General features: G+C 37.1%; 1 protein-coding gene across 2 annotated transcripts in view; it reads right to left on the bottom strand.

Annotated features, from left to right (window-relative positions):
- Positions 1–953: 953 nt before the first annotated feature.
- DNAJC5B (DnaJ heat shock protein family (Hsp40) member C5 beta) overlaps positions 954–13,392 on the bottom strand; it is a 106,563-nt gene continuing 94,124 nt past the window's right edge. For both annotated transcript variants that reach the window (XM_074278795.1, XM_074278796.1), the window contains 2 exons: positions 12,195–12,369; positions 954–1,275 (listed from right to left, as the gene is read on the bottom strand). In XM_074278795.1, coding sequence (XP_074134896.1) covers positions 1,184–1,275; positions 12,195–12,369 — 267 coding nt within the window. In that variant the 3' untranslated portion in view covers positions 954–1,183. The remainder of the gene's footprint in view (positions 1,276–12,194; positions 12,370–13,392) is intronic.

Here is a 13,392-nt window from a genome sequence, read left to right as displayed (position 1 = left end):
AAAACAATACATTTTTATTCCTGTACAATTTTTGAGATATTTTTGACCCCTACTCATTACTTCTCTCCCTCTTCTACTGAAATATGAATGAAGTAATTGAATCAGAAAATGGACCAAATTTCACCTCCCTCCTCTAATGTATGTATAGCTGAGCTTTTTTTCTTCACAATGAAACCAGTTCCAAAAAAAAAAAGAGAGGTCTGTGAAATTTAAGGCCTGAAAGTTAGTGTTTCTGGCATGTCTTTCTTATTTCTAATCCAGCTAATCTAAGATGCAAAGCCCCTGCAACATGGCCAGTAGCAGGTAATGAATTTACAGAAAATTCTGAGTTATGGCTCAAAATAATTGCCTCAACTAGGTCTAATGTAGCAAAATAATTGAAGGAGTGAGGAAGGAAAGAGAGGAGAAATCTAGCAGCAAAGAAATGTTTTGCAAATCCCAATTTTTTGAATGGTGATTTAGACCTTTCAAATTACAAATTTAAGAGGATGCTTTGTGAAGTGCCCTTTAACCTTTTCCTTATATTCTTCTGCTGCTGGAAAGTCAGTGAAAGCCAGCTATCTGCTGTGTATGTACAAGCATAAGTTGTTCCCCACCAACAATCTGCAGTGATGTTGTTAACACAATGCAACCCAAACCACTAGGAGTGAGTTGGGAAATCTATCTGTCTGCAAGGGGTCATGGGAAAATTCTCCCTGTTGATAAATGTTTCTTAAATTCTCCCCTAAATATGTTTTTTTGTTTGTTTCCTTTTTTTAAACATCAGCGATTGTTCTTGTGACTTCTTTTAGTTATTAGAGGAAAAGAGAGATGCTCCCATCACCGATTCCCATTTTTAGTATTGGGACTGGCCCATGAGGGCACATTGGTCCTTAAAATCTGCTAGGCCCTGATAGTATCTGGGGAGAGGGGAAAAGTGAGGGGGAACACAAGGTACATTCTGCAGATCTTAATTTGTCTAATTGAATCTCTTTCATTAGAAAGTCTACTCAAAGAGAATCTGCATGCTCAGAAAATTACATTGCAACCACCTGTGCCTAACCTCAAAATAAAGTGTAAATGGGAAAGGGATTCCTGGGGTTTTGCAACATCATTGGGGCTCTTTCCTTCAGGTATCCCTCCACTTGCCAGGCGCATTGCTGCTATTTCCAGAAGGATCCATGAATTTGAGCTTGCTGGTCATCTAGGAGTCTGTAGTATAGCTGCGGGATTCTCTGATTAGTTGGGTTTTCTCATTTGCACTGGTAGGCTGGAGAGTGATGGGGAAGTCTGCCTCTGAAAGAAACAAAATAACATCCTCTTCATTATATTGTCTTTTAAGAACAAATGATAGATGCACTTCAAGAAAAATGAACCAGATAAATCACTAGATATATACAAGTACATATATACATATATGTACATATAAAACACATAAAAACATGTAATATATAATACATATGCAAATATATGCACACAGAGACATACATAAATTATATAGAGGGGCAGCTGGGAGGTGCAATGGGACTGGAGTCAGAAAAATCTGAATTCAAATCTGACATTTACTTGCTGTGTGACAATCCTGTTTCTCTTAAGTTTCCTCATCACTGTAAATTAAGCAGGCTCTATCCTAGTTTCTTTGCTAAGAAAAACTCAAAAAAAGAGATCATGGAGAGTCCACAACATATTATTTATATATATCATATCATTTATTTCATATAAAATGTATGTATTTTACACTATCCATCTATCTAAAATACATTCTGGGTTTTCTTCTATTTGTTGGCTTCCTATAGGAAAAACAATATTTACTGACAATTTGTTCAACTATACAGCTCTACGTTTTCCTGTTGTTCTCATTCTCTAACCTTAAAGCTCACAGAATTTTAGAAATGGCTATATATATATAGTCTATTCCCCATGTCACCTGATGAGAAAACTGAGATTCGTAGAAAAATGACTCGCTCTAGGTGGTTAGAGTCAAGTGAACAAGCATCAATTAAGAACTTACTATGTATTTTACTAAACCCTGGAAATATAAAGAAAGGCTGAAGCAGTATCTGCCCTTAAAGAGCTCCCATTGTAATGACAGAGACAACATGCAAATAATCCTGTACATACAAGATCTGTAGGATAACTGAGGAATTCTTGAGGAAAGGTACTAGTAATGGAGTGGAGTGGGAGAGGAGAATTGAGAAAAACTTCTTAAAAAGTATGAGCTGAATTTTGAGGAGAGCTGGGGAAGTCAGGAGGCAGAGATGAATACGAAGAACAAACCAGGAATGGGGGGCAGATAAGTCAGGGAAAAAGAATGGAGTCTAGATATGGAGTGTCCTCTTCAAGAAACAGCAAAAAGTCACTGAGTAGAACCAAGTTTGGAAGAGAATTTGTCCTGAGCTATACATATTATCTTTTTAGATTCTTAACACAATTTATTTTATAATTCTTTAGTTCTTCAGTAAGAACTTCACCCCAGTCATCAGCATTTTCACTTGGGATAGAGTTTTATCCCTCCTGCTCTTCTTCTTCCAATCTTTTGGCCACTCTCCATGGTAGCTAGACTAGTTGAAGTGCAGATATTATTCTCAGTTTAAACCCTTTTTGATTAGATTTGTGAAACTGCAGGACAAACACAATTTTACCTGCCCTTATTAAGTATATTCTATCCCTGCCAAGCATCTGCCATGTATATATTTTAGTTCCTGGTCCAAAAATCCAAATTATGTTCTAGGATGCCATTTTCTCAACCAACTGCTTCTCAAATCTGCCTTTGACTTTTGAAACATTTGTTTTTGAATAGCAGCTGGGATGAAAATACCACCTGTGTCCCTAAAACCTTTAGTCTTTTTGCCTAAGACTTCATAATCCCTAACTGTGTTTTCTAGATTTCTTCTGGCAATATCATCAAGTGTGACTCACCAGAAGTTGATATTAGTCATCAGGTTTGACAAGTCTTGGGAAGCCCTGTCACATCCTGTGTAGATCACTTGAGAAGATAGCCCACTTCTGTATTGTTAATCAACAATAACAGTACCCTTAGATAAGGAATCAGCAATCACCCAGCATTTATTTCTCTTCCCCCTTAACTGAGGATTCTTAACCTGAGATCCATAAATATTTTTTAGCTCAGTAAACATATTTTACTTAAAATTGGTTTTCTTTATTTTCCTTTACATTTTATTTTATGCAATTGAAAACATCATTTTGAGGACCATAGGTTTAACCAGACAAGTCTAACAACTATTATCCCAAACTTAACTGTATGATTTCTCAATTTCTCAGGATTATTCCTTGGAATTATTATTCCAGCTGTTTACTTCCCAGAGTCTAGTTCCCTCCTCATATTTATGCAGCCTTGTCTCTTTAACTGGGGCATGGTTGGGCTTGAGGACAAGAGAAGAATGCTAAATCTGGGGAAAGAGTGAGTGAGCATGGCCAAAATGAGAGGTGACATAGTTGTTTAGTTGTGTTGAACTCTTTGTGAGACCCCCAACTTATGCTTATGCACGCTGTCTCTATCTTCATGTAAACAAAGTACCAAACCATTGTAATAACTGGTTTTTTTTCTATTCATGAAAGGCAGTCAAACTGTACATACCCTTTGATCCAGCAATACTACTCCTAAGTCTGGTTTATATCCTAAAGACATCAAAAAGGCAGGGGAAAGGCCTATTTGTACAAAAATACTTATAGCAGCTCTTTTTGTGGTGACTAAGAATTAGAAATCAAAGAGATGCCCATCCATTGGGAAATGGTTAAAGAAGCTGTGGTATATGATTGTAATGGAATATTATTATGCTATAAGAAATGATAGATAGCAGGATGATTTCAGAAAATCCTGAAAGAACTTACATAAACTGATGCAAAGTGAAGTAAACAGAACCAGAACATAGTACACAATAACAGCAATATTGTGCTTTGAAGAATGGAACTAGCTATTTTTAGCAATACAATGATCCATCAAAATCCCAAAGGACTCATGATGAAGCATATCATCATCTCCAGAGAAAGAACTGTTATTGCTTGAATAGAGCTTGAAGCATGCTATTTTTCACTTTCTTTTATTCTTTTTTTTTTATTTGAGGAGTCTTACACAAAATGGAAATGTTTTACATGATTGCACTTATATAATATTTCAAGGAGGAGGGAGGAATAAAATTTGAAACTCAGAACTTTAAAAAAACTATTAAAATTGGTTTTTTTAGCATATAATTGAGTGGAGAATTAAAATGATACCATTTCTTAAATGATTGCTTTTTCTTCTGCTGGCAAGGATCTGTTCATTTATGTCTATGCTGAATGCCAGTGGTAATATTACTAACAGCTCTCTCCTCTTCATGCAATAATAAGAGGAGGAAGTAGCAAGAACCACAAAAGAAATAGTTCTTAGTGGGTGCAACTACAAGTCCAATGGATACAAGGGATTAACCCTAGACAAAGCTCTTAAAGAATTGAAATTTATCTTTGTGGTCACACACAAACATAACAAACACACTCTTTTTTTTTTTTTTTTTTTTAAACCTCTCTACCCTCTGTTGATATTCCCACCCTAGGTCTTCTAGCACCCAGAAATTTTTCCCTCTCCCCTTCAGTTTGGTACAATGGAAAGCATACTAGTTTTGGAATCAGAAGACCTGGAGTCAAATCCTGTCCCTTGATTGCAGTGTGACCTTGGAAAGGTCACTTACCGTTTCGTAAGGAGACAAGTTTATTTATAAAATGAAGGAATTGACTTGATGGGGCTCTAAAGTACTTTGGACCTCTAGATCTATAATCCTGCTCTCAGGTCCTTCATTGATTGGAGTGAATGATGGTAGTAACCTTTAAAAATGTTGATAAAGACTTAAAGAGACAGACATAAGTTTCTTTGTGCTCTATTAAACTGGAATCCTTTGGGGAAATTTTTCCTGCATAGTTGGGAAGACCATAATGAAAAGTGACCCACCAAGCCCTCCTGATTTCTCCTAGCTGCTGATCACCTTTGTCTTTGTGAGAATGTCAGCTAATGTCTAGCTAAGACACTAGGTGAGAGCAGTGAATCAGTTTGCTCAACATAGCTTTTACTAGATTTTCATGAGCTGATAAGTCCTCACAGATGTTCCCCCAGACAGCTGAAAGCCAACATGAGGTTCTTTCCATTTCTGACCCATTTGAGCCTCCAAGAACTCAGACCAGAGTTCTGATTTTGTCATTTTATTAGCACTTCTCAGTTTTTTCTTTTTACAATTACTTGGAATTGAATAACTCTTTGTCCTCTTAGTTTCCAGGGGCAAATAATAGAGGATGCTGGAGAGGCATAAGGAAAAGAACACTAGATTTGGATCTGAATTTTAATTCTGGCTTTGAACTTCCCAGGTATATGACCTTGGAGAAATAATTCTGTTTCTATGGGCATCAGTTTTTGTTTCTGCAGGATGAAGAGTGGGACTAGATGATCTTTGAAGTTCCTAAAATTCTAGCTCTAAATCCTCTCATTTATGACCTATGATTGGTTCTATAATGCTAAATGTTGGGATTTTTGCCAAGACTTTCCTAAAGTGTGAAAACTTTGGGTAGATGTGGATATGGCAATAGAAAGGGAATAATTGGCAAAATGGGAATGGAAAAGGATTTTCTAACCAAGGTAGCTTCCATCTTTGAATATGCACTGCTCTCCCAGTAAGCCAGGGGTGATCAATAGTAAGAAGACAGATCTTCAGGTCTTCTTTCCAGTGTTTTGGGAAATGCTTCCTTAAGCTTAAAAGTCGTACTTTCTCTGAATTCTGAGTATATGGGGGACAAGTTCAGACTCCTATCTTATTCTCAGAGCAATAAAATGTCATGATGAGCCTCAAATATAAAATATAGAGAGAACTTAGTATCTTGGCCAAGAGCAGGAGTCTAATTACACACCATACGGCATGACCTCAGTTTGGGTTCTTTCCAGGGGGAAAGGCAAGAGTGAGTAAGCTGTTAACATATTTCCGTGTGCTGCAGCTGACATCTTGGGTACAAGGTCACACTACAACTGCTTCTCCATTAGAGACCATATTTAAAAAGTAGGGAGAGAGGGAGTAGAGTAGAGAGGGGAGGGTAGTGACTCCAAAAAAATAGTATTTTATTGAACTTTGAGCATTTTTGTTGTCTGATACTTTCCCCTTTGGAAGCTCAATTCAATTCTACATTTATTAAATACCTTCTGTGTGGAAAGGACTGTTCTGGATGTTGGAGATTCAAGGATAAAAAGGAGGAAAAAATGGTAATATCTCAGGTTGCTTTCAAGGTTTACAAATCACTTTACATGCAGGATCTCTTGAGTCTCATTAACAAGCCTGTGGAGCAGTTTATCCCCGCTTTAAAAATGTTTTAAGATGTATTCCATTGATTCTGAGTCAACAAGATTCATTTTTATAAACTAATGATGGCAGGGTAAAAGATGACTGCTCCCTAAACCAAAATCCTTCTTTGTATATCTGTTGTATCCATGATAACTTAAGACTCAAATTCCTTCTCAGACACTTCTAATTGAATGACTATTGGCAAAACACTTAGTCTACTTTCCTTCAGTAATGGGGGTGGATCATCTCTAAATCATCCACTTATTATCCCTGGTCCCTTCCTATTCAACAGCATGACTTCAGCTTGGCAAGCCAAGGTAAAGGAAATAATGTGCGTTTGGTGGAAGGAGTCCCTCACTGTGTGAAGCTAGATGCTTAGTCCTGGGACTTTGCCATAGTCTTCCCCACAAAATCAATCACAAAAATGCACGCAGGCTGGTAGCACAGACACAGGACTCCTGATTCCCATTCCAGCCCACTTTCTATTATAATAAATGTGGAAGCTTAAGGAGAATCAGCTCAGGATTGCTTATGAATCCTAAAATTACTAGGCCAGTGTCCCCTACTGACCAGACTTACTGAGGTATTTAAAAAGACCACAGGAACACCTGAAGATACTTTTATAAAGAGATCATTATATTACATTACTCGCTAGGTGACACACTGTATGTCACTTAACCCTGCCTGTCTCAGGTTCCTCATTTGTAAAATGAACTAGAAAAGCGAATGGCAAACCACTCCAGTATCTTTGCCAAGAAAATCCCAACTGGGATCACAAAGAGTCAGATAAAACCGAATAACAACAAGTAGCATAAGTCTTCCTTCCCTCCCCAAACAAATTATAAATCAATTAAAATTAGAAGCTTAAGGAATCTGGAAAATATTTCCAGTTGTTTTATATAAGTCAGTGGAGGAAACATAGAATTTGATATCCAAACATTGATTTGTATGGATTGAGAAGTATGTATTACAGTATATTCCATCATGTCTTTAGCAGGAAGATGTCAAACATCAGAATTCAAATTAGAAACACCTATTTATGGTTAGCTCCTATTCAGCCTTGTATGGCATGGACAAGAACTCATCCTTTTTGGACTTTACTTTTGTAGATTGGAGTTCCGAATAACAGATAAGCTGAACACACACACACACACACACACACACACACACACACACACACATACGAACGTACATATACTGGTTGTTTTTTCTTTTTTCTTTTTTTTCAAAATTATTGCAAAGTATAGAAATGAAATTATCCATGGTCATTACAGGCAGGTAACATTTCCACAGCATAAGCAAAGTGTGATTTGTAGTTGTTATATGTACTCAAGACAAAATCCCAGGCTTCATTTGAAGTAATGAGCCAGATAAAATCACATAAAAGCATTCCAGACCTCCCTTAGGAACACTCCGTATTCTGATGGAAGTCTCTTTTCTCTGGTAATAGACATTGATTATTCTGTTCTTGTAACATCCTCACCTAATGTATATTATAAAGGAGTAGTTTGAAGGGAGAAAAAAAAAAAGTGAATTTAAAGTATTAAATTTCAAATAATAGCCCATCTGGAGAAATCTCTTTATACAGGACCTCCAAATGACCATCTAGATGTCATTTAAACTAAAAATTAAAAAAAAAAAAAAAAAAAAAAAACAATTACGGCCACCAAAATCATGCAGTGGAGAGACTGCTAAGTTTGGAGGCACCGGCCCTGCCACTTATTAGGAACTTGGAAAGTTCACATCAACTTTTTAGGCCTCAGTTTTGTCCATATATAAAGGGTACTTGTTTCTGTCTTTATGCCCACTTTGTCTAGTATAATGGTTGGCACATATACTTAATAAATGCTTACTGATTGAGTAGGTGACCTCAAAAGTCCCTTTCATCACTAAATATATGATCTCAGAATATATATGTAGTAGCTGATTGACTAGACAGATGTACTATAGAAGAAACTTCTGTACTTAGTGAGATTTTAGACTCTATGCCATCTAAATCCCTGCCAATACTCAAGAGCCTATGTTTAACCCAAAATAAAATGAAAAGAAATACTGTTAAATAGAAAATTCATGTTTTCCTGCCTTTTTCCCCCTTTCCTTTCAGAGTTACTAAAGTAAAGTTTCTCAGTCAGAATGTCAACATTTTTTGAGGGGAAGGAGTAAAGACTATTGCTCCCTATCTCATGCAGTTGGAAAATCAGTAGCCATTCAAAGGTCTAACACCCCTCTACTGAACTACTGATTGGTAGTGAAGCTTTAATGTGCTGTTTTCTAAACTGGGTCAATTTGTTCCTCCCTAGGCAGCCTCTGGCCTTCTGCAAGCAGGGACTCACCTTATTAGTTGCAGATACCCACTGGACTTTAGCTCTACTGCAACTAAGAACTACTGAGCTCCTGTGATCCAAGAATCTTAGGCTCCTTAGTAACCAGGACTACAGGGTGTGTGCCCCCAAGAACTTTCTAATGGATTCACTTTTTAATCTATTCTACTCATCACCAGTTACCAGAGGTAACATGAAAGTTGCATTCCTGATTATCCTTTTTCAAAGTCTCCTAAATGCCATCTGGCAGGATTCATCTGATACTATTTCTATAATGTGATCCTGAGCAAGTCACTTAACTCTGCCTCAGTTTCCTCATCTGTAAAATAAGAAGGAGATGGACAACCAATCCAATATCTTGGCCAAGAAAACCCCAAATGGGGTCATGAATAGTTGGATATGACAAACTGTTTAACATTGTGGTCATCCACCTTCTGTTTTCAATATTCTAGTGAAGAAGGAACTATTAACCCTTCCAGTTTTACTTGAAGAAAGCTCAACTTTCTTAGATTTTCCTAACATAAAGATTTTTTTTTTAAGTTGCTTCTTTATAATATTTATTCATTACTTTTGGTTTTGGTCTGTAGGATCAAAGGAAGTAAATCCTTCTCTTTTCTTACATTCTCTCTTTATATGATAACCCTTCTCTTCAGGGCCCTTTGCCACCTTGGTTGTCCCTTATAGATGTTCTCTGATTCATGAATATTTCCTCCTTAAGCAGCCTGCTGACCCTTTGCAACCAGAAGCTCCCCTTATTAGTATTGGACTTTAGTGCAGATAACCAATGGACTTTAAACCCCATGGCAATTTAGAACTCCTAAGCTCCTGTGATCCCCAAGCCTTAGTAACCAGGATTACTGGTGTGTGCCCACAAGCACTTTCTAATGAGTTCATTTTTTAATCTATTCTATTCATCATTAATATCTCAGCTAAATGGATTGTCTCGAAGACAAGAAGGGAAAATCTTAACTAAAGATAAAATAAAAGTTATTCACACTATATAACATAGATATTGTCAACAAAATGTCCATTTAAAAATACTTAGAAAAAGGAATGATCTTTTCCTTATGGGCAAAAATAATAACAGACAAATGGGACCTGGTTGCTCTTTCAGTCTACAATCTGACCTCTGAAACCAAATTGTGAGCATAGTTATGCTAGGTCAGAGAACAGTGAGGGGTACACAGATTAATTAATGGCTAGTCTTTCCAGTCACCCTGGAGGCAGGAAACCTGCAATGAATTTGGCTCCTGCTATGAATACCTGTTCCAGGAAGAAATCTGCCACAGGGACACTTACAGCAGGGGCCATTCAGTAACCTGGTGGAAATTTAAAAAACAAACCCACAGCAAGAAGAAACTGAACAAAAGGAAAGAACATGGCTTTTCAGAGAATTCTGTACTGCACCATTTACAATATGCAAGTTAGATTCACTGACTTTATTATCCCTACTGCTAGAGGGGAGTTTAAGGTGGGGTTTACTAGTGGATGGCAACCACCTTATTCTTCTAGAAACTATTCTTAAATATGAATCAAAGGCTGAATAGGAGTCAGATAGGCAACTGGAATGAGTCTGCTGACTTAGGTATTTCTTATGTTTGAACATATTTTAGGTTATGAGGTAATCATGTTGGAAAGAAGGAAGCAAGGGAAAGAAAGGGAGGGAAAGAAATGAAGGATGGAGGGAGGGAGGAAAAGGGGAGGGAAGAAGGAAGAAAAGGAAAGGAGTAGGGAAGAAAGAAGGAAGGGAAGAGGCAGGGAGGGAAGGAGGAAAGGAAGGGAGAAAAAATGAAAGAAGGAAGGAAAGGAATGAAGGGGAAGTAGGAAAAGAATAAAAGAAAGAAGGGAAAAAAGGAAGGGAGAAAGGGAGGAAGCAAACATTTATGAAGTCCCATCATATGCCAAGCATTTTACTCTGCACTTTAAAAAATGATCATTTGATACTCATAATAGCCCTCAAGTAGTACTGATATTGTCCCCATCTTACAATTGAAGAAATTGAGGCAGGCAGGGTATGTTAAAATTGTATGCTTGCCTTCCTTCCACTTAAGTATAATAAGGTTCTAATTAGCCAGTATAAAGGAGCAGTAGCAGAAAATAAGGGGAACCTGGCAGCCATGTATAAACCTCCCCAAAAATCAAAGAAACATAATTTACAAATTGTAATATATATTGGTCAAAAGTCACATCCTGGTAATATGTACTGAATCAACAGAAGCCATCTAGTATTGCTTGTCAAGGATCTGATCCTATAATATGTGAATTCCGGACAAAATCAATATCTCCCCAATTCCAAGGCAACAAAACATCAAAAGATACTGATAAATTTATAGATGGAATTTTGAAGTTTTATTGATAATTTTGAGATCGATTTGAGTATACTAATGAGCTAACCCCAAAGTGACCCAGATAGAAGTTGGTTCGTTTCTCTCCTCACTAAAATCTTTAAAAATGAGAACTTAAGCTCCAGCCCTCAGAAAGCACTGATGCATTGGATCCATGCTGCCAAGTGCTCCCAACTCTAAGCTATGATTTATTTTGTTGTTGTTGCTATTTAATAGTGTCCAATTCTCTGACCCCTTTGGGGATTTTTTTGGCAAAAATACTAGAGTGGTTTGCTACTTCCTTCTGTAGCTCATTTTACATCTAAGGAAACTGAGTCAAATAGTCTTAAGTGACTTGCTCAGGATCACACAGCTAGTTTAGTGTCTAAGGCTGAATTTGTCCTTAGGTTTTCTTGACTCCAAGTCCCGTGATATCTTTTTTCTGCAAGGAAAAAAGTCCTAATTATATCAATATTGTAACTGTAAGAAAAGCAGGGGTGATGAAAAACTAAGCTCATGTTGTTTATTCAATGGGGATTATCTGGGATATGTCAGGTTTTCTTAGCTTGAGTTTTTTGAGATCCTATCTAAATTTGAATGCTTTGACACTGCAAAATCTAACTGGGATGAGCCTGAATGATCAGGTTATTGATGCATGCAGGGAGAGTGGTTTAACAAAGCAATTTAAAGTTAATTAGATATATTTATTCCTGTATTCTTTTTTATTTAATTTAATGCTGGGCTAGCTCCAGGGGTGTGGATCCAGATTGAGAGAGGTCCTGGGGAGGAGTCCAGGTTCTAAGAAATCTTGCCCTCCCATGGGTTATCCTAGGAAATAAGCGTTCTGAGCCTCCTCTCTTCCTGAATATATTCTTTTACAGTCTTCATCCCCTGAACACCAGACTGTAAAGAATACAGTAGAGAAAAAGGATGGTGTCTAGATGACATAGAGAACTTCAATATCTTTCTATTTTGTACTGTTAAAGTCTGAAATGGTGCACAGTGGATAGGAAGAAGAGGGGTGAGAGAGGGAGGAGGACAGACCTGCCTTTGAAATTCCTCAGGGAAAACCATTTCAGAAACTTATACAAAAGGAAGTGCTAAATCTGGGATTTCATGAGGTCCCTCATAGTTTGGCTTCTGTGATCTAGACAGATGCCAAAATACTTTTACAGCACTTCCTGCCTTCCATGGCCAGGGACTTAGTCAGAACAACCCCAAACTGGAAACACCTCCATCAAGGTTTATGGTACCTTTTTCCATGTCACTCCTGATCTGCTCCTCCAGGTCCTCTGGGGACACGTAGACTTCTCCTTCTCCTCCCCTTGGGGACTTGGGCCGACAGCGTCCACAGCAGCAGTTACAGCAGCAGCAGAGGCAGCAGCAAAAGTAGCAGCCCGTCAAAATGCCAAAGAGTACAAACAGAGTCTGGATGAGACAAAAAGAGAGAAGGAAAAATTCCCCAAAAGATCATTGAAGAGAGCCACAGGGTCATAAGGAAAAGATTTAGAGCAGGAACTCAGAACTCAGAAGTCATCTAGTTCAATCCCTTGACTTTATAAATAAGAAAAATGAGATCTAGATAATCATCATCGATGTAGCACCTACTATGTGCCAGATATTGTGCTAAGTACTTACAAACATTCTCTCATCTCATCTTCCCAAAAACCCTAAGATAAGGGCTATTATTACCCCCATTTTACAGTGGAGGAAACTGGGGCAGACACAGATTAAGTGACTAGTCACAATTATTCCTTCCACACTGAGATCCCCTTCAATCTGGAAAATCCACATATAATTTTTGGCTTCCCTTCATGTCAGAGAAGAAGTCTGAATTATTATGGTATTAAAAGACAAAATATATTGATATTATAAAATACTGTACATACATTTTATGTATTTCTGAGCTTCTAAACTTTCTCTGTATTGTCTGCTCATCTTTAAGTTTTCATCTTTGACTTCCACAAAACTCCCCCAAAATTCCCACTTAATTGTTCATGCTTACCTGTGATATAGTGAAACCACAATGGGAAGTCACAATGTGAATGAGATAACTAGTAGTTAGCATTTACACAGGATGCCACAAAAGCTAGAGACATCCTGTTGAGCATTTTAAGGTCTTCAAAGTCCTTTACATGTTCTCTATAGGCACTATAATTATTCTTTGCATTTTACAGATAAGGCTTTGATATTCTTGACTTTTTATTCTTTCAACTGAATGTCATTATTATTTTTTCTAGTTCAGTAAATTTTTTTGGTAAATTGGTATGGCATTGAATATATAAATTAATTTAGGTTAAATTGTCATTTTTTATATTGGTCCTGCCTACCCATGAACAAGGAATATTTCATCAATCATTTAAATCTGATTTTATTTGGATAAAAAGGTTTTTTTGTAATTTTATTTATATAATTCCTAGGTTGGTTTTGTCATAAATAAATTTGAATTTT

The sequence above is a fragment of the Sminthopsis crassicaudata genome, chromosome 1 (genome assembly GCF_048593235.1).
Source record: "Sminthopsis crassicaudata isolate SCR6 chromosome 1, ASM4859323v1, whole genome shotgun sequence".
NCBI classification, from domain to species: Eukaryota; Metazoa; Chordata; class Mammalia; order Dasyuromorphia; family Dasyuridae; genus Sminthopsis; species Sminthopsis crassicaudata.
This window is presented reverse-complemented; position numbering and strand designations above follow the sequence as displayed.